The 20,929-nt window shown below is 59.1% G+C and overlaps 1 protein-coding gene across 7 annotated transcripts; it reads left to right on the forward strand.

Moving 5' to 3' along the window:
* Window positions 1–23: 23 nt before the first annotated feature.
* On the forward strand, window positions 24–20,276 carry CELF6 (CUGBP Elav-like family member 6). 7 transcript variants are annotated; one of them, XM_064389026.1, is made up of 13 exons: window positions 24–374; window positions 4,515–4,597; window positions 13,184–13,232; window positions 14,674–14,799; window positions 14,884–14,963; window positions 15,409–15,552; window positions 15,884–16,028; window positions 16,110–16,259; window positions 16,521–16,583; window positions 17,360–17,440; window positions 17,546–17,689; window positions 18,773–18,922; window positions 19,075–20,276. In XM_064389026.1, the coding sequence occupies exons 1-12, from the start codon at window positions 131–133 to the stop codon at window positions 18,898–18,900; spliced, it is 1,437 nt and encodes a 478-aa protein (XP_064245096.1). In that variant the 5' UTR covers window positions 24–130; the 3' UTR covers window positions 18,901–18,922; window positions 19,075–20,276. The 7 variants fall into 7 exon arrangements, with proteins under 7 accessions (XP_064245096.1, XP_064245094.1, XP_064245095.1 ...); XM_064389024.1 differs by having other exon boundaries at window positions 25–374; window positions 14,671–14,799; XM_064389025.1 differs by having other exon boundaries at window positions 25–374; window positions 14,671–14,799; window positions 17,363–17,440.
* Window positions 20,277–20,929: the final 653 nt, after the last annotated feature.

Genomic DNA, 20,929 nt, shown 5'->3' on the forward strand with positions numbered 1-20,929 from the left:
GAGCCGAGAGGTGCCGAGCGGGGCGGTGCCGAGCGGTGCCGAGGCGAGCCGAGCGGTGCCGAGCGGTGCCGAGCGGTGCCGGGCGGTGCCGAGCGGTGCCGGTCGGGCGGGGCGAGGCGCGGAACGGGCCATGGCGGCGGCGGCGGCGGGCGAGGCGGCGGGGGCGGCGTTCAGCACCGCGAACAGCGGCCGGGTGAACGGGCTGAGCCGCCCGCCCGGCGCCATCGCCATGAAGGACCACGACGCCATCAAGCTGTTCGTGGGGCAGATTCCGCGCAACCTGGAGGAGAGCGACCTCAAGCCGCTCTTCGAGGAGTTCGGCCGCATCTACGAGCTCACCGTGCTCAAGGATCGCTTCACCGGCATGCACAAAGGTGCGGGGGCGGCGGGCCGGGGGACCCCCCGGGTGGGACGCCCTGACACGGGACACCCAGGTGTGGGGGCTGTCCTGAGGTGAGGGGGACACCCTGGGGTGGGGGACACCCTCTGTGAGGTGCTGCTGTGATGGGATGTCCTGAGATGGGGGGGATCCTCAGTGAGGTGCTGCTCTGGTGGGACATTCTGAGGTGGGGGGCACCCTCAGTGAGGTATGGTGCTGGTAGGACACCCTGAGGTGCAAGGTTCCCTCAGTGAGGTGCTGCTCTGGTGGGACATTCTGAGGTGGGGGGGGGATCCTCAGTAAGGTACTGCTCTGGTGGGACACCCTGGGATGAGGGGCACCCTCAGTGAGGTGCTGCTCTGGTGGGACACCCTGGGATGAGGGGCACCCTCAGTGAGGTGCTGCTCTGGTGGGACACCCTGGGATGAGGGGCACTTTCAGTGGGGTGCTGCTCTAGTGGGACATTCTGAGGTGAGGGGGGATCCTCAGTGAGGTACTGCTCTGGTGGGATGTCCTGAGGTGGGGGGGATCCTCAGTGAGGTGCTGCTCTGATGGGACACCCTGAGGTGGGGGGCACCCTCAGTGAGGTGCTGCTCTGATGGGACACCCTGTGGTGGGGGGCACCCTCAGTGAGGTGCTGCTCTGATGGGACACCCTGAGGTGGGGGGGCACCCTCAGTGAGGTGCTGCTCTGGTGGGACACCCTGAGGTGGGGGGCACCCTCAGTGAGGTACTGCTGTGAAGGGATGTCCTGAGGTGGAAGGTACCCCCAGTGAGGTACTGCTCTGGTGGGACACCCTGAGGTGGGAAGTACACTCAGTGAGGGTACTGTGCTCTGATGGGACACCCTGAGGTGGGAGGTACCCTCAGCGAGGTACCGCTCTGCTCTGGTGGGATGTTCTGAGGTGGAGTGTCCTGAGGTGGAAGACCCCTCAGGTGGAACATCGCTGAGATGTGGCACCTAAGTATGGGCCACCTGTGAGGCAGGACAAACTGAGGTGGGGGGAGCCTCTCAGGTGGGAGATCCTGTCCTTCAGGTGGGATGCTCCTGAGGTGAGGTACCCCTCAAGTGGGACAGCCGGAGATGGATCATCTGGGCAAGGGGATACCCCTCAGTGGGACACCCTGAGGTGGGGTGCTCTGAGGGTGGGGACCTCTCGGTTGTGGTACCCCTGTGGTGGGATAAACTGAGATGGAGTATCCTGCCATATAGGGGGACCCCTGGGGTGAAAACACCCCCAAAGTGGGACACCCTGAGTGAAGGCACCCAAGTGTGAGGCACCCCTGATATGGCACAGCCTGAGGTAGGATATCCCTGAGGCAAAGGCACCCCTGAAATGAGGTTCCCCATCAGATGGAACAGCCTGAGGTTTGGTAAAAAGTGTGGGCCACCACTGAGGTGGGATGCCCTGAGATGAGGGTACCCCTCATGTGGGACATCCTGAGATGGCACATCCCAAGACAGGGATACCTCTAAGGTGGGACATCCCTGACGTGGAGACACCCATGAGGTGGGATAACCTGAGGTGGAGCACCCCGAGGTATAGATGGGATGCTTTGAGAGGGGGCACCATGATCTGGAAGTATGCCTGAGATCAGAGACACTGGTATGGGACACTTCTGAGACGGGGGTATCTCTGAGGTGATGTGTCCCTGAAATGGAGATACCCCTAAGGTGGGACATCCTGAGGTGGAGAACCCAAATATGGGGCACCCCTCAGCTGAGTTACACCTGAGGTGGAGATACCCTTGATGTGGAGGCTACCCATAAATCTGGGGTACCCCAAGGAGGGGAAACATATGGGGTGAAGGTACTGGTAAGTTGGAGGCAACCTTGAGGTGGAGCACCCTGAGGTGGGAACACCCCAGTATGGAGCATTTGGATATATGGCCCCTCCTAAGATTGGGGTGCCCCTGAGGAAGAGGGGAGCACCCACCTGGGGTCAGGGTGCCGCTGTCTGGCTTGGGGGCACCCCTGTGATCAGAGCACCACAGGGCAGGGAGCACTGCAATGGATTTTAGAACATCTGCCTGGCTCGGGGCACCTGTCTGGCATCAGCACACCCACATGAGTTTTGTGCACCCCTGGAAGTGGAGCACCCCTGGGATACAGGCACCCCACAGCGGATGGGGACGTGCCAGGTCTGCACTGTGTCCCAGGTGCTGTGGCACTGTGGCACTGTGGCATGCAGAGCAGTGACACACCGAGGGGGTCACACAGGCGCCGCCGAGGTCTCCATGGAACCCCCCACCCAAGAGCTGTGGTGTGCAGTGCCAAAGCAGGGTCAAGGCACCCCAGGTATCACCCAGACAGGAGCCACGAGCTGTCACCAAACCCCCGTGCCACGGCCAGCACCTGCTTTGCTGGGACTTTCCTGGGAAGCCAGAACTTGGCATTTGTGGTTGCTGCCTTGTCGATGCCCTCCGGCTATGGGGCAGCCGTCTGGACTCTGTCATTTTTGGCACTTTTGGCCTCCAGCATTTCTCCAGGTGTCCCTGAAGCTGCTTCTGTGCCTGGATCAGTGGGATTTGCACCCTTCCAGGCTCCCTCTGCGCTTCCTCCAGCGCGGGCTTCAACGTCTGCGGCCCAGCCGCATGATTTAATTGCGGACGCTCCTCTAATTTGAGCGGCATCCTCCCTCCCGGCGAGCCTCCAGAGCAGAACCGCTCCTGCGCCAGCCCTCCGAACTTCTCCAGAATGCCCAGGCACCGTCTACATTGTCGCCTGCAGGAAAAACAGGGAAAAAAAAGAGAGAAAGAGGAGCGGAGAGCAGGAAGCCAACATGATTACAGATGGTAAACACTGGAAATGGCATCGGGACTGAGGCGAGCTGCTGTGCTGATCTCCCCTTCCCACCCGCAGCGAGAGGGTGTTGATCTGGGGGATCTCTCCTTGCTCTCCGTTGAGGGCAGATGTCCCCAGCACCCCAAGGCAGTCGAGGGACCCCATCCCGCAGCGTCCCCCGCCCTGCCGCCATGCTCCCTCTCCTCCCAGGCACGCTGATTGTACTTATTAAGAGTTATTAATACTTAATCAGCTGGCGGATTTAATTGTGCCAATATTAAAAATGCATCAATGTCAATTTTATTCATTAAATATTTACTTTGTTGAAGGGAAACTGTTTTGCTGCTGTTTTAATATCACTTTCAGATGCTTTTGGATGTGACCCCAGCAAATTGGGGGGGAGCCCTCAGGGAGGGAGCGGTGCAGCGGTGGCACAGGCACCAGGAATGCTTCAGGAGAGACGGAGCGAGGAGGACCGGACCCTGTCCCCAGGGCTCTCGCTCGTTGCTGCCAGCTCTGCGAGCGAGTGGCTCGGCAGCCAGCGTGAGTCAGCGTGGGAAAACCTCACCCCAGGCGTATTCCCGATTTCCAAAGCGCCATGATGTTGAAGGAGCCGGAGTGCCTTCACCACATGAATCTCATCCCAAGGAGGATGCTTAGGCTGGGGGAATTGTGGTGGCAAGAGAGGGTGCATAGCCTCGACACCTGGAGATCTGCTTCCTGGAGGACTTGGGCTGTGGCTTTCCCCAGGGCTGGGGCCAGAGCACCACTGCCCATGTGCTGCCTGCTTCCCCCTAGCTCCTTCCTTCATCCTCCATCTCCTACCCTGTTCTGGGGTTGAACTGTGATCTTGTCTGTGCCCATCTGGGTGTAGAGTACCAGGGCACCAGGATGCTGGATGCCAGGGTGTCAGTGTGACAGGACGGTGGATGCCATGGTGCTGAGCTGCTGGATGCCATAATGCCATGGTGCCAGATTGTCAGGGTGCTGAATGCCGTGGTCTGAGGTGATGGATGCCACCATGCCAAGGTGCCAAATGCCAGGTTATAGACTGCCAGAATGCTGAATGCTGGGGTGCCAGGATGTCAGGGTGCTGGGATGCTGGATGCCATGGTGCTGAGGTGCTGAATGCCACCACGCCAGGTTGCTGGGATTCTGGATGCTGCAGTGCCAGGGTTCTGGATGCCAGGGTATCAAGTCCCAGAGTGCTGATGTCCCGGGTATCACTGTGCTGGATGCCAGGATGCTGAGACACCACAGTGCCATATCAGCTGTGCCACCAGCTCCCTGTGTGCACAGGCGCTGTGGCAATACCAGGCCGGACACTGATCGTGTCTCCCTGTCTCCACAGGCTGTGCCTTTCTCACCTACTGCGCCCGCGACTCCGCGCTGAAGGCACAGAGTGCCCTGCACGAGCAGAAGACACTGCCAGGGGTAAGTGACACCAGGGCGTCGGGGTCAGCTGGGGCAGGGCCCGGTGACACCTCCCTGAAGCACGCGAGGATTAAGTGACACTGAGGTGGTCGAGTTGAGCTGGAGCAGCACCTGGTGACACCTCCCCGAGGCGTGGAAGCCTTGAGTGACACGAGGGATCGGGGTGAGCCAGGGCGGGGGCTGGTGACACCTCCCCGAGGCGCGGGAGCCACTTCCAGCAGCCGCAAACCGAGGCATTGATTTTCCAGCCGCCCGCGTGCTGTTGCGCTTTCTGTGGGCTCCGACCTCCCGAGCTTAACAAAGTGAAAATAAATATTTAATTATTCGCCTAAATAAAAATCAATAGGCCCGCGGGTTGGCTGGGGAAAGAGCCGGGGCCCATGAATATCAATCCCTGCTATGTATGTGTGGAGCTGACAGAGGGGGATGAGGTTTGCAGGGATGTGGCTTCCTGAGCCGTGCTCTCACCAGCGGGGCCACACGTCAGTAGGTTCAAGAGTTAACAGCCCACCTTGGCAGCCTGAAGGAGGCCGGGGTCAGGCCCTGCCTGGGGGTTCTCATCAGGCACACACGTGTGTGTATTGCTATTGCCAGGGCCACTCACTTGGGGGTGGGGGTGTGTGTGTGTGAGCACGCGTGTGCACATGGATGTGCGGGTGCGCGCCCCACAGGGGCTCACGGCTGTGTCCACCCCTCTGTGTGTGTGTGCACACAGCAGTGCAGGGGACTGTGTGCTGGTGCTCACACTTGTGAGTGCTCACCTGTCTGTGCCTGAGCACCCCTTCTGTTCTCACACACACTCATGTGTATGCACTTGTGTACGCTTGGGTACACACCTGTGAGTGCCTGTGAACACACCTCTGTGCCTGTGCACATTTCTGCTTGTGCACACAAGCACACTCATGTGCGTTTATGTACAACCCCTCTACCTGTGCTCACCGCCCTGCACCTGCTCGTACCCCTAGTACCTGTACTCACACACCTATACCTGTGCTCACATACCCTGTCCCTGCTCATACCACCTGTACCTGTGCTCACACCCCTGTACCTGCTCATACCACCTGTACCTGTGCTCGCCCCCTGTATCTACGCATCCCCTGTAAGTGTATTCACACACCTATACGTGTGCTCACCCCCTGGACCTGCTCACACACATCTACCTGTGCTCACACCCCTGTCCCTGCTCACACCCCTGTGCTCACACCCTGTCCCTGTGCTCACACCCCTGTACCTGCTGACCCCCTGTCCCTGTGCTCACACCCCTGTCCCTGTGGTCACAGTCCTGTACCTGTGGTCACAGTCCTGTACCTGTGCTCACACCCCTGTGCTCACACCCCTGTCCCTGCAGACCCCCTGTCCCTGTGCTCACACCTGTTCCTGTGCTCACACCCCTGTGCTCACATCCCTGACCCTGCTCACACCCCTGTCCCTGTGCTCACACCCCTGTGCTCACACCCATGTACCTGTGCTCACACCCCTGTCCCTGTGCTCACACCCCTGTGCTCACATCCCTGACCCTGCTCACACCCCTGTCCCTGTGCTCACACCCCTGTGCTCACACCCCTGTCCCTGTGCTCACATCCCTGACCCTGCTCACACCCTGTCCCTGTGCTCACACCCTGTCCCTGTGCTCACCCCTGTCCCTGTGCTCACACCCCTGTCCCTGTGCTCACACCCATGTACCTGTGCTCACCCCTGTCCCTGTGCTCACACCCCTGTCCCTGTGCTCACACCCCTGTCCCTGTGCTCACACCCCTGTGCTCACCCCTGTCCCTGTGCTCACACCCCTGTCCCTGTGCTCACACCACTGTCCCTGTGCTCACACCCCTGTCCCTGTGCTCACACCCCTGTCCCTGTGCTCACACCCCTGTCCCTGTGCTCACACCCATGTACCTGTGCTCACCCCTGTCCCTGTGCTCACACCCCTGTGCTCACACCCCTGTCCCTGTGCTCACATCCCTGTCCCTGTGCTCACACCCTGTCCCTGTGCTCACACCTGTGCTCACACCCCTGTCCCTGTGCTCACCCCTGTCCCTGTGCTCACATCCCTGACCCTGCTCACACCCCTGTCCCTGTGCTCACACCACTGTCCCTGTGCTCACATCCCTGTCCCTGTGCTCACGCCCCTGTCCCTGTGCTCACACCCCTGTCCCTGTGCTCACACCCCTGTCCCTGTGCTCACACCCCTGTCCCTGTGCTCACACCCCTGTCCCTGTGCTCACATCCCTGACCCTGCTCACACCCTGTCCCTGTGCTCACACCCTGTCCCTGTGCTCACCCCTGTCCCTGTGCTCACACCCCTGTCCCTGTGCTCACACCCATGTACCTGTGCTCACCCCTGTCCCTGTGCTCACACCCCTGTCCCTGTGCTCACACCCCTGTCCCTGTGCTCACACCCCTGTGCTCACCCCTGTCCCTGTGCTCACACCCCTGTCCCTGTGCTCACACCACTGTCCCTGTGCTCACACCCCTGTCCCTGTGCTCACACCCCTGTCCCTGTGCTCACACCCCTGTGCTCACCCCTGTCCCTGTGCTCACACCCCTGTCCCTGTGCTCACACCCCTGTCCCTGTGCTCACACCCATGTACCTGTGCTCACCCCTGTCCCTGTGCTCACACCCCTGTGCTCACACCCCTGTCCCTGTGCTCACATCCCTGTCCCTGTGCTCACACCCCTGTCCCTGTGCTCACACCCCTGTCCCTGTGCTCACACCCCTGTGCTCACCCCTGTCCCTGTGCTCACACCCCTGTCCCTGTGCTCACACCCCTGTCCCTGTGCTCACACCCATGTACCTGTGCTCACCCCTGTCCCTGTGCTCACACCCCTGTGCTCACACCCCTGTCCCTGTGCTCACATCCCTGTCCCTGTGCTCACACCCTGTCCCTGTGCTCACACCTGTGCTCACACCCCTGTCCCTGTGCTCACCCCTGTCCCTGTGCTCACACCCCTGTGCTCACACCCCTGTCCCTGTGCTCACATCCCTGTCCCTGTGCTCACACCCTGTCCCTGTGCTCACACCTGTGCTCACATCCCTGTCCCTGTGCTCACCCCTGTCCCTGTGCTCACATCCCTGACCCTGCTCACACCCCTGTCCCTGTGCTCACACCACTGTCCCTGTGCTCACATCCCTGTCCCTGTGCTCACGCCCCTGTCCCTGTGCTCACACCCCTGTCCCTGTGCTCACACCCCTGTCCCTGTGCTCACACCACTGTCCCTGTGCTCACATCCCTGTCCCTGTGCTCACACCCCTGTCCCTGTGCTCACACCCCTGTCCCTGCTGACCCCCTGTCCCTGTGCTCACATCCCTGTCCCTGTGCTCACGCCCCTGTCCCTGTGCTCACACCCCTGTCCCTGTGCTCACACCCCTGTCCCTGTGCTCACACCACTGTCCCTGTGCTCACATCCCTGTCCCTGTGCTCACGCCCCTGTCCCTGTGCTCACACCCCTGTCCCTGTGCTCACACCCCTGTCCCTGTGCTCACACCCTGTCCCTGTGCTCACCCCTGTCCCTGTGCTCACACCCCTGTCCCTGTGCTCACACCCCTGTCCCTGCCCACCCCCCGTGTTCCCACCCTCGCCCCCTGCCCCAGCCAGGCCCCGCCCCGGCGTCTCGGGGGACCGGGGGCGTGTCCAGACGGTGATGGGCGTGTCCCCGGAGAGGCCCCGCCCCCCGCCTGGCCCGGCCCGGCTCGGCTCGGCGGGGCTGCGGCCGCCCCGCCCTGTGCCCCGCCCCCCGCGCGCCGCTGCGCGAGCCCAGCCGAATCCGGCCGAGCCGAACCGAACCCAGCCGAGTCTAGCCGAACCCAGCCCAGCCGAGCCCGGCCTTGCCCAGCCGAGCCGAGCCAAGCCGAGCCCGGCCGAGCCGTGTCGGGAGGAGCCGAGCCGAGCCGAGCTCAGCCGAACCGCCTCGGTGGAGCCGGCGGTCCGGCCGGTCCGGCCATGCAGCTGCCGCAGGTGCCGGCGCCGGGGCCGCGGCCGCCCGTGCTGTGGGTGCCCGCCGGGTCCAAGATCCTCTGCATCGAGGTAGGGCCCCGCCTTTGTCTGCCGCCTCCGCCCGGCCCGGCACGGCCCGGCACCGCCCGGCAGCCTCCGCTCGCGCCGGGGTGGGGGGGCTGCACCGGAGGGGCTGCAGGAGGGATGTGGGTGATGGCGGAGGGGTGTATCTGCTGCCGGGGATGCTGTGCGGGAGCGGGGGTGATGGCGAGGGTGTGGATCCTTGCTCCCGGGGATGGGCACGGAGGGGTGTTGATGGAGAGCAGGGCGTATCTGCACGCAGGGATGGGGATGGAGGGCTGTTGGTGAGGGGGTGCATCTGCTGCCAGGGATGGGCTGGGGATACAGCAGTGTTTGTGATCAGGGTGTAATTGCACACACGGAGGGTGGGTGTGAGTGTGGGTGTTGGTGATGGAGTGTATCTGAACCCAGGGAGGGAGCAGTGTTGGTGAGGGGGTGTATCTGCTCCCAGCACAGGATGGGGATGGAGCAGTGCTGGTGGTCAGGGTGTATTTGCACACAGGGACGGGGATGGAGGGGTGTTGATGAGCAGGGTGAATGTGCACACGGGGTTGGGGTGTGTGAGTGGGCGTGTTGCAGGGTGTATCTGCACACAGGGATGAGGATGGAGGGGTGCTGGTGGGGGGTGTATCTGCTCCCAGGGGTGGGGTGGGTGTTGCAGGGTGTATCTGCACACAGGGATGAGAATTGGGGGTGTATCTGCTCCCAGGGATGGGTGTTGGGGATGGAGGGGTGTTGGTGAGGAGCGTGTATGTGCACAGAAGAATGGGGTTGGAGGGGTGTTGGTGAGAGGATGTATCTGCACCCACAGATGGGGTGTGTGGGTGTGAGTGTCACTGTGCAGGGTGTATCTGCGCCCAGGGATGGGGTGCATGTGTTGGCAGGGTGGTTGTTGGTGATGAGGGTGTATTTGCACTCAGGGATGGGGGCTCTGTGTGTGCGTGTGGCCGAGAGGGTGTATCTGCACCCAGGGCAAGGGAGGGTGTTGGCAGAGGGGTGTTGGTGATGTATCTGGACCCAGGGGGGCTGTGTGTGGTGTGGGTGTCGGTGAGGAGGGTGTTCTGGCACCCAGGAATGCCCGCGTAGGGTGTGTTTGCAGGCAGGGATGGAGGATGATGGTGAGGAGGTGTATCTGCCCCCAGGGATGGGTTTGGTGTGTGTGCTGGCTGGAGGGTGTATTTTTCCACCGCAGCTTTGTGTGTGTGTGTGTGTGTGTGGTGCAGGTGTGCGAGGGGCAGCGCTCGGGGGGTGTTGCACCCCCAGGCTGTGCAGGGAGGGGTGTGTGCACTGGCAGGGGTACAGCTTTGACCCCGCTATGTGCAGGTCGGTGTTGGTGCGTGTGCAAGCACGTGGGTGTCTGTGTGTGGGAAGAGGAGCTCAGGGTGTCTTTGCCCCCAGTGATGGTGACAGGGTGCGGGTGCACATGGGCTGGGGGAGTGGCAGCAGTGGGGCTGTGCGGGCACACCGGGTGTGACGGGGAGTGCCGGTGTGCTCAGGTGTTGCACCGGGCTCAGGTGTGCACGGGGACCCCGGGGGTGGGATGTGGGTGTTGCTGGGGATGCCAGGAGCCCACCCAAGGTGTCTGTGTGCCCGCAGAGGGCTCCTGGGGGTCCCACTATGGGTCCTGCTGCTACAGCGGGGAAACTGAGGCAAGGGCCATTGTATCCCCAGTGCTGGCTGTGTGTGCCCGTGGGTGTGTGTGATCCATGGCAGCAGGGAGGGCTCTGTGGGCGTTGCGTGGCACACGGACAGGGGTTGTCCAGGTGCCCGTGGGGCTGTGTGCGGTGCTGCATGGCTGCACGTGGGTGCGCAGCGCTGCGTGGGCACACCCGTGTGGCTTCCGAGGGGTGCGGCTGTGCCAGGGCGTGCTGGGTGTCTGTGGTGGTGTTTAGAGGTGTGTGGGTGTGTGCAGGGTGTGCCAGGGTGGTCATACACGTGCAGGGTTGTGCAGTGGTGTGGCTGTCCCCGGGCTGGCTGTGTGGCCTGGCTGTGGGTTACCCCCAGGGCTCTGTCAAGGTATTCCTGTGACGAGTGACTGCCTATACCTCCATTCCTGTCTCCCTGGGGTGGCACGGACACCAGGCTCCCACAGGCACTCGCTGCTCCAGTGTCACCTGCCACCTCCATCTCATTTGGGTGCACGGTGGCCTGCTGGATCCTCTGGCTCTTGGTTGTGAGGACAAGGAGTGTGATGCCAAGGAAGGAACAAAGGCCAGAAGTGACCCACTGAGCACATCCCCTGGCAGTGATTCTATGGGCTGGCCCTCCCTGGTACCTAGGTTCTTGGGGGCTCCAAATTTGGGTGGGGGACAGTGCCTGAGCAGTCAGGAGGTTGTTTAGCAACCACTGGTGACCCCCTGTGCTGTGGAACACCAGTGGTGTGGCCATGGGGTAGCTGGGGCTTTGTGAACTGCTGATGATGGTTGGTGCTGGAGCACCCCAGGCAGGGTGTCACTATGTCCTTGGGGTGTGGGAGATAGCTGGGAGTTGGGGATGGATGGATGGATGGATGGATGGATGGATGGATGGATGGATGGATGCTGTGGGAGTGGAAAGGTGGGTGGTGGCAAGATGGGAGATGGATGGGCAGATGGAAGGATGGTACAGGGATAGATGGGTGTTGGGGGATGGATAGAGGATCTTGGCAATACAGATAGATGCTATGGGAATGGATGAGTGTATGGGGATGAATGTTGGTGATATGGATGGCTGCAGTGGGGATGGACAGGTATTCGGGGGTGGATGGATGGATGGATGTTTGCAATATGGATGGAAGCTATGGGAATGAATGGGTGTTATGAGGATGGGTGTTGGGGATATGGATGGGTTCTGTGGGGATGGATGGATGCTATGGGAATGGGTGTTGGAGTATGGCTGGATGAAGCCAGGGGGAAGATGGGTGTGTGGGTGTCCAGGATGGATGAATGGATGGATGGGTGTTGCAGGGTGTGCAGGTGGGTGTCAGGAGCAGGGCAAAATGCCTGGGTGGCTGTTTAGTGTGGGAGGATGGATAGAGGGCTGTGTGGACACAGTGCAGGGGTGCTGTGGGGACAGTCAGGAGCTCTGGGTGCCACAGGGGGTCGTTGAGCACCCTGTGGTGGGCACATCGCGATGTCAAGGCTGCCAAAACCCCTTCTGGGGGTGTCTAGAGGCCAGGACAATTTCTCCTTGGTGTGGTGTGGCAGCCCTAGGGTAGGTTAGCTGGTCCCCGAGGCCTGACATTTATAAACATCAGCCGCTCCCGGGGAATCAATACAGTTTAATAACCGGCGAGCGGAGACGGGAGACACATCAAAATGACACTCTGCGGCTCCGTAAATGTTATTCTAAATCATCCTCACTGGGTTTATTACATTAAGCATACAGCAGCGGGCATGGGAAATTTATTCCATCAAAGGCCATCACGCTGCTAAATGGGGCTGGTGGGTCAGTGGAGGGGGGCAGCCCCCCCAAAATGGGGTTTCCTCCTCCCGGCTGTGGCAGGGATGTGAGGGACAGCGGGGTTCTGGGTTTAGGGTCTGGGTGCTGTCAAAGCCTCCAGAGTTTGGGGTGAGCCAATCTTGCCCCTGCCCAGGGTGGATGTTTGGGGGACTGGTGACATAATGGGTGACACTGTGAGGTGTCCCTGGGTGCCACTCTGTGCCATCCCATGACTCCTGGGGACTCAATCCATTCCCTGGACCATCCCCAGCTCTGCGCTGACATTTCTCTCCACGTTTCCCTGGAGACGAGGCGGTTGCTGTGGAAACCTCCCTCCTCTTCTCTCTTACCCATCCTCTTCCTCACCCTGATGTGGGGGGGACTGTCTCTGCCCCCACCCAGCCCCAAAATTTAGGGACCCCTTCCAGGGGTGCAGCAGGGGGCACCTGGGATGGGGTGCACACACACATGGGGGCCACTGTAGCCGTGTGTGCTCAAGGCGTGTTCGTGTGCGCACCCCCGCGCCGTCATGTGTGACATCTCGCTGTTGCCGTGGCGACCCCATCGAGCACATGGCTCGGGCTCCGCAGCATCGCGGGGGAAGCACGCTTGTTGCCATAGAAACGGCCATAATTGTAGCATTTTTCGGCTAAAAGAGGGGAAAAAGGAGGGGGAGAGAGGAGGAGGAATGGCTCCATGGGGCAGCGGGCCACGGATGTGCCCGCCAGCCCAGTGTGTCCTGCTGCACAAAGATGTCACGCTCGTGGGTGCGCATGGCGGTGACGAGGAGGAGGCCAAATTTGGGTGAGGTTTGGGAAAAGGAGGGCAATGGTGCCAGAGGGGCTGGGGCTGGCGGGGTGCTACTGCTGCCTCTGCAGTCCTTTGCAGTCGAGGAAAGCAGGCAGGCGGCCAAGCCTGGCACTGGCAGCCCCGCGGGCGCCTGCAGCACCAGGTGCCCATAGCCAGGGCCGGAGCATTGCCCTTTGCACATGGCATCCCTGGGTCTCTGTGGCCACGAGCCCCAGATCTGTTCACACAGGTCCCTCCCCTTTTCCCCAGCTCTCGGTGCCAGTCATTGGCCAAATCCTGCTGTTCCCCATGGAAAGGGTTCAGGGGCCACCACACTGACCACCCGCTCTCGCTTGTGTTGCAGATGAACCGCCCCATCCAGGTGAAGCCGGCCGACAGTGAGGGCCGAGGAGGTAGGTCCTCAAGTCTCCAGATGCCTGGCACGGGCAGGGGGGCACAGGGTCACCCAGGGGGTGGTGGGGGACATGGTGGCATCACGAGGGCTGCTGCGTGAAGGTTGATTTGGAGAGAAGTCGAGGAAAGGATCTGCCTTTGCTGGTGGCATCCAAACCTGGGTGCAGAGCAAATGCCATCTTCTCTCTCCCTGTCTGGTCAGCAGGGGGGAGAATCCTGATGTCATCCTGGGAATGTCCTGACATCATACCATGAGCATCCCAACATCCTGGGGGGCAGAGCACTGGCCAGCCGATCTCCCTCACCACCTTAATTTACCAAAAAACGCAATTCCCTCTCCAGAGCTGCCTGTGGGGACCCTGGGGCAGGAGTTGGCTTCATGTGGCCCAAGCCCCTCTCAATTCTTTGTGAGCATTTGCCACTCATTGGGCTGTGGCATTGCCAGGCTGAGGTGATCATTTGGGCAAAATCACAGGAATTGGATCAAAATCCCACATCTGTTGTGTTGCTGGGCAGGTAGGCGCTATCAGACATGCAGGATGCTCTCGTGGGGCCGCCTGCACTTGGCAGGATGGCTGGGGCAGCTCCCCCCACATCCAAACCCGTTATTAAACACACCGGGAGCTGGTCCCAGCATGTCCCAGAGGGACCTGGCAAATAAATTACCCACTTACCGAGCGTAATTGGTGAAGGATTAAAAATCAATGGGTGAGCTGGGGCTCCCATCTCCAGCCCCCTCGCTCAGGAGGCAACGCTGGGCTGCCCAGCCCACTCCCCCTGGGAGGTGGTTTGTGTTTAACTAGACAACACACAAGCCCTATTCCCTTAACTAATTTTCCTGCTACCTTAACGGACTAAGCATTCATCGTCTCCTGCCATTATTTATTTATTTCCCCAGCAACGCTCTTGACAGGGCACCTTATTTCCTTTGTCAAATGCCATTAGCGTGCGGCGGGAACGCGCGGCCGCACAAGACAGATGCTGGTAATAATCATGAAATTCTCATTATTTACTATCCCTTCTCTTGTGTTTGGGTTATTGATGTCCCCTGGGCACGGCTGGAGGCTGCGGGTTGTTCTGTGAGTCGATCACACGAGGGTGATCACCTCCAGTTTGTGGATTCTCTTTGTTCCACCGCATCCCACCCCAGTGCTGGGGGAGCCAGCCCCCCCATTCCCAGGAAAAGCCCCAGCTCCACTCCCTAAAGCAATGGCTCTTCCAGGATTCACCCCTCAGCAATTTCCCCACAGGAGAGGTTTTCCCATCCTGAGTGTTCTGTAGGAGGGAGATTATAAGCCTGGCACCTTCTCCGTGGGATCAGTGTTGCTCCCTCCCTCTGATGTCACTTGGCTCCTTCCCCTCCATACACCATTTTTGGTGAGGGGTTGGGATGGTGAATGACCTCCCACTCTCTGATGGGCTTGGTTTTGTTTTTAGAAGACAGGAAGCTCTTTGTGGGCATGCTGGGGAAGCAGCAGAGCGAGGACGACGTCCGCCGCCTCTTTGAGCCCTTCGGCCAGATTGAGGAATGCACCATCCTCCGAGGGCCTGATGGAGCCAGCAAAGGTGGGCTTTGGGGTACCGGGTGGGCATCCTGTGGACCCACAATGGCTAAATCCAACCTGTCCCATGTTCCCTCTGTTCCCTTAGGTTGTGCCTTTGTGAAATACGGCAGCCACGCTGAGGCACAGGCTGCCATCAACAGCCTGCATGGCAGCCAAACTATGCCGGTAAGTGCCAGGCTCGCACCCTGCCCTGGCTGACCCCATGCTGCCTGCTTAATCCAATCACCCACTAATTTGATCCTCAGTCTAATTGCATCAAAATCCTACAGGCTGGCAATTTGTTGGCTGCATCACCCCAGGTTCCTCCTTGCCAAGGTGCTGAGCCCTAGAGGTGGGAGTACGGGGCTAATTCTCTCCATGCCAGTGAAAGGGGCAGTTTAATTAACGCTGAAGGTCAGAATTGTGGACAAAGAAGGGGAAAGGAAGCAGAGGTCAGGGAGCTGCCACGGGGGAGAAAAACTGGCTATAATTAAACCTCACATCCATTTTTGGTTGCTGCTGCCAAGCTGGGCAGCGTCCCTAGGGCTGAGGATGCTGCGAGCCATGGTAGGTACACAATTTGGGGCATTGCTGTGGTCCCGCCATCAGCCCCATCTTCCCCCCACCTCAGGGCGCCTCGTCCAGCCTGGTGGTGAAGTTTGCAGACACGGATAAGGAGAGGACCCTGCGGCGGATGCATCAGATGGCAGGGCAGCTGGGCATCTTCAACCCCATGACCATCCAGTTCGGCGCCTACGGGGCCTACACACAAGCGGTAGGAGCTGGTGCACACCGGGGCTTTGGAGGACCCCGTGGCTGGGGGGGGCTGGTTGGGCCCTTGAAAGCACCGGTGCCAGAGTGTGTGGAGGGCTGGGAGGGCTGGTGTATCCCAGTTTAAGGGCAATTGCAGGGCTTCCTCCCCACAGCTGAGGGTGGTTGTAGGATTCAGTGGTCCCATATTTAGCATCACCAAGACCAAGACTCCTGTCCCGGGGTCTGGCAGCAGGTGGCATTTATTCCAAAGCAGAGATGCTGATTTGCCCTCCCCTCTCTCTTCTTCTCTCTGCCTCCTGTGCTCTGTCTCCTTTCCCCCTTCTTTTCTGAAGATCATGCAGCAGCAGGCAGCCCTAATGGCGGCCGCGCAGGGCACCTGCCTCAACCCCATGGCTGCCATCGCTGCCGCCCAGATGCAACAAATGGCTGCCTTCAATGTCAGCGGGCTGGTGGCTGCCCCCCTCACCCCCTCTTCAGGTAGGACCCCCGCATTTGGCACTTGACATGCTCGGGGGGGCACTCTGGGGTGATGCCGGCCCTGACGCCATGCTCCTGCAGGTACCAGCACCCCTCCAGGGATCAGCACGGCGCCGGTGCCCAGCATTGCCACGCCCATTGGGGTGAACGGCTTCAGCCCGCTGCCGCCCCAGACCAACGGGCAGCCCGCCTCCGAGACCATCTACACCAATGGCATCCACCCCTACCCAGGTACAGCCCTCCTGGGGCTGGGGGAGTGTGCTTGGCTCATGCGGGATGCTCAAGGGGTGCTCCCCATCCCAGGAACATGCTGGAAGAACCCGCCTGTGCTCCCATGGAATCACTGCAGGGAGGAGGGAATTCAGACAGGGAGCAGCTCTGCCCCTCCATGGCAGCTCTTGGTCAGGAACCCTTTCCCGTGGGAGCTGTGCTTGCATCCCTGGCTTTCTCTGGCTTATTCTGTCTTCCTTCTCCTTTCTCTTCTCTTCCCAGCTCAAAGTCCCACGGTGGCAGACCCCCTCCAGCAGGCCTACGCCGGCATGCAGCACTATGCAGGTCTCAAACTTCGCTTCCCACTCCTTCCCTCTTTCCCCTCTTTGCTCCTCACCCTTATTTTTGGGAGGTGAACATCGTCCTGGGGTTGGACATTGGACTGGGACAGTGTATTTGGGCACGGATTCATGAGGGGACCAGCAGGTGCTGAGCCCTGGCAGGAGCTCCAGGGTGGTGATACCGATGAAAGTGCAGTCCCCTCATCCCACTGGCTCCTGTTATGGCCCCCTGTGCAAATTTTGGATAGTGCAAAGTGAATTTTCATACCCATGGGGCTGAGAGAACTCCATGGGGGAACCCTGGCAGTGGTATTGAGAAGGGCAGGCAAGATTTGGGAGGTGACAGAGGGCCACCTCCACACCCAGACACCAAAAGTCTTTGGATGTTCATCATGTGGCCAAGGACAGGGGAGGGAAAGGAGTCAGAGCCTCCCATGGAAATGTATCAAGCCTAGCAGCCATTTAATTAGGACCATTGACAGCAACGTCTAGATTTGCAACAGAAAATCAAGTTTTGCACCCAAATCTTCGGGGTTTTTCAGCCAAAAGTACCATCTTTCCTCAGCCTTGAGGCTGTATTACTGCTATTACCAGCATTTCTCATGGGGGAGCTGTTGCCATATCCCTGATGTGTTGGGAGGGGTGAGAAAGGCAGAGCCAGCAGCCGTGGGGCAGGACAGGCCCCTTGATCCCAGATGGCAGCAGAGGACCTGCCTGTCCCAGCCCTCTCTGTGGCTGGGGTGGGTGCTGTGGCCTCAGCTTCTTGTTTCTCTCTTCCAGCAGCATATCCCACTGCCTACGCTCCCATCAGCCAAGCCTTTCCCCAGCAAGCGCCCCTCATCCCACAGCAGCAGAGAGAAGGTGAGGGGTGGGGCTCACCCCCTGTGGGGCCGGAGGCTCCTCGGTGTCCCCCCGGGGTGACCCCACCTGGTAGCTGACGTGTCCTGTCCTTTGTGTGTCACCCAGGTCCCGAGGGCTGTAACCTGTTTATTTATCACCTGCCCCAGGAGTTCGGGGACGCGGAGCTCACGCAGATGTTTTTGCCTTTCGGCAACGTCATCTCTGCCAAAGTCTTTGTGGACCGTGCCACCAACCAGAGTAAATGCTTTGGTAAGTCCCAGGGTGTGGATCTCTCTCCTTGGTGTCCCAGCTCAAGGTTCCAGCTATCCTTAACATCGCAGCTTGGAGCTCTGGCTCTTCCTCAACATCCCAGCTCGGGGATCTGGCTCTCTTCAGCATCCCATTTTAAATATCTGATGCTCCTCAACATCCCAGCTCTTAGCAGTCTCTAGCTCCAGATTCCCATTCTTTCTGGTCTCCAACCTGGAGGTCCAGCTCTCCTAATATTCTGGCTCAAGGGGTCTCTCTATCCCCAAACCACAGCTCAAGGGTTTGGCTCTCCCAGCTCGGGAGTCTGGCTCTTCTGGACAGCCCAGCACAGAGCATCTCCATCTTGGGCGTCCAGCTCTCCCTGAAGTCCTTGCTTGAGAGTCTGTCTCTCCAACATCTCATACTGGGGATGTCTCTTTTCCTGGTCTCCAGCTCAGATGGAGTCCATGTCTCCCTGCTGTCCCTTGCTTGGGGTCCAACTCTTCCCTATGTCCCTAGCTCAGGGATTTGTGTCTCCCACAGACCTCAGTGTCCCCACAAACCTGGTCAGTTTGGTGTCCCCACAGACTCTTTCACTGTGGTGTCTCTGGAGGCCCTATCACCTCAGGATCTCTGCAGACCTGGCCTACAGATGTCCCCTGAGCCCACACATCCCATCCTGGTGTCCCCACACACCCCATCACCCTGGTATCTCCACATACCTGCAGACCTTAGTGTCCCCACAGACCCCATCACCTCAGTGTCCCTGCAGCCCCTATTGCTTTAACAGACCCTGTCACCCCAGTGACCCCACAAATCCCACCCTGTAGTGTCCCTGCAGACAACTCCAGTGTCCTGTGGACCCTCTTAGGCTGCTGTCCTCACAGCCTTGTCAGCTCAGTGTCCCTGCAGACCTCGGTGTCCCTGCAGGTGCCATCACCTGTCACCCAGTCCCTGCAATCCGGGGTTGTGATGTTACCCAAGACCCTTTCTCCCAGCACTCCCAAACCAGGAGCATCCCACAGGATTTCAGTGCCTGGGTTGAGGCGAGGCAGCCGCCTGTGATGTGTGTGGTGACAAGCCCCTGTGTCCCCTCCCTGCCAGGTTTCGTCAGTTTTGACAATCCGACGAGTGCTCAGGCGGCCATTCAGGCCATGAATGGCTTCCAGATCGGCATGAAGAGGCTAAAAGTGCAGCTAAAGCGGCCGAAAGACGCCAACAGACCCTACTGACCCCAGCTCAGCCTGCGGAGAGGTGAGGGGGCCTGGCCCTGGGGGGCGTGGCGGTCGTGGGGCCACGTCCCTGTCCCCATCAGGGATCTCTGCCTGGCACCACCCACCCCATGGATCTGGGTCCCTCCCCCCATCCCCCAGAAGCAGGCTGACAACCTTTTCCTCCTGTTTCAGGTCGGACGTCCCGCAGTGTCTGACGACTTTTCCCCTTCCCCAAGTGCAGTATCCAAACCCGTAACTCTCTTTCTTTGCAACACATCCCGGAGGAGGAAAAGGAGGATGAGGAGGAGGTGAAGGAGAAAATGGCAAAGAAGAGAGCGTTTTGGTCGTAGCTTTTCCTTTTTGAATTTTTTCCCAGACTGGTCTTGTTTGTTGTTTAATGGGAATGAGAGGAAGACAAGGAAGGAGGGGAGCGATGCGGTGCCGGGGCTGCGATTCGCCGCCGGCCGCTCGCCAGGACTCACCGGATCCCTCACTGGGAGCAAGGCTGATGGCTCCGGGCAGCCGGGCCACGATCTACCTTTGTTTTTTGGGTTTTTTTTTAAAGCACTCATTTGCTGCTACCGATTTCCCAGGAGAAACGAGGAAAAGAGGCTCCAAATGGATTCTTAAACCAAAGCCGGTGGGACGGGACCAGCCTCGGGCGCTTCACCTGGAGGATGTTTGTTTGGATGATAAAGAAAAATGGCAAGATTTTCCTTTTTCCCTGCATTGGGGGAAAAAAAAAGAAGGATCAAAGTATGTTGGACTTATAGAAGATATATATAAATAAGTATATATATATATATATCCCATGGAGCAGGGTGGCGGGACACACGCTTCCCCTGCTTGTCACTGGCACAGGGACATAGGATTACTTGTTTCAGAGTCATATCATTCCTTAGAGTTTAGGGACCAAAGGACTATTGCTTTTTTTAAATATATCTATAAATAAATTAATTTAAAAAAAAAACAAAACAAAACACACAAAAAAACTTCGGGAAAGGAGGAGAAAATCCAACAAAAATTAAGAAGGTTGAGTAAAACCCTCGGGCATTCAGAGCCACGAGTGTTTCCTACAGGGCTCGGATTTGGGGGGTTCAAGGGCTCAGTTTTGGGGGCCAGTTCGTGGCTGGGGATTGGGGGGATGCAGAGGGGATTTGAGGGGGGGACTGCAGTGGCTCCCCCAGCTCCATGGCCCAGGGGGAATCGGAGCCCCTTGGTCACCTCTGGCAGAGGGCGGAGTGATGTTCTTTGCATTTTGGGTTGGTTTGGGGGGATTTTTGGGTTGGGTTTTTTTTTTTCAGCCAAAAAAAAACTTAAAAAAAAAAAAAGAAAAATGTGAGGTTTCGGCCGAAATGAAGTGAAGCGAAATAAACTTATTTTGTCAAAATCGTCACCTTCGTTGGTTCTTTGGAGCAATCACTGGCGCGTCCACCACCAAACACGACACCCGGGCCCCCTTTATGGCCAGCTCGGCTCCAGATGGGCTGGAGCATCCACCAGGATTTGGTGAAGCCGAATTTTTATTTGCTTTTTCACAGGAAATGCTAATTTTTGGAGGAATTCACCCTGACTGCAGAGGGAATCAGGACAGGACACAGCCCTGTGGTTTCACTGATCTTTCCAAGGGACAGAGGAGCTTCAGAGAGATGTGGCCATGTCCCATGGGATGTCCCTTCGCACTTGTGGGTACAGCTGAGTGACTGCCATGATCCCAGGAAAGTGATTTATTTTTTATTTGAGGAGAGGAAAAAACCCCAAACCCCACAAATTTAAGCAAACCGCCCCCCACCAAGGGGTAGGTGGCAGGGCCAGGGGCAAGGGAATGGCCACCAGCCCAGGTTTGGATGGCCCTTGGATACTTGGAGCAGCCAGTGTGGGACAAGTGGGGATAGACAGATGTTGGGATCAGGGGGGACAGAGGACAGGGATGTGCCAGAAGTGACACTGAGTGCACCCATTGGTGTAATGAACCTGTCAGGACTCAGGTGGTGTCTGTACCAAAACCAGGATAATTCTTACAATGGTTCTTAAATTCCATCATAAA

The sequence above is a fragment of the Passer domesticus genome, chromosome 14 (genome assembly GCF_036417665.1).
Source record: "Passer domesticus isolate bPasDom1 chromosome 14, bPasDom1.hap1, whole genome shotgun sequence".
In the NCBI taxonomy this organism is placed as follows: Eukaryota; Metazoa; Chordata; class Aves; order Passeriformes; family Passeridae; genus Passer; species Passer domesticus.

What these genes read in the sequence shown, in the direction of transcription:
- CELF6 (XM_064389024.1), top strand. Translation starts at nt 131, where the DNA reads ATGGCGGCGGCGGCGGCGGGCGAGGCGGCGGGGGCGGCGTTCAGCACC. An exon ending in CCCCCTCACCCCCTCTTCAG is followed by an intron (nt 16,029 to 16,109) that starts GTAGGACCCCCG and finishes ATGCTCCTGCAG; the next exon opens with GTACCAGCACCCCTCCAGGG. An exon ending in TGGCATCCACCCCTACCCAG is followed by an intron (nt 16,260 to 16,520) that starts GTACAGCCCTCC and finishes TTCTCTTCCCAG; the next exon opens with CTCAAAGTCCCACGGTGGCA.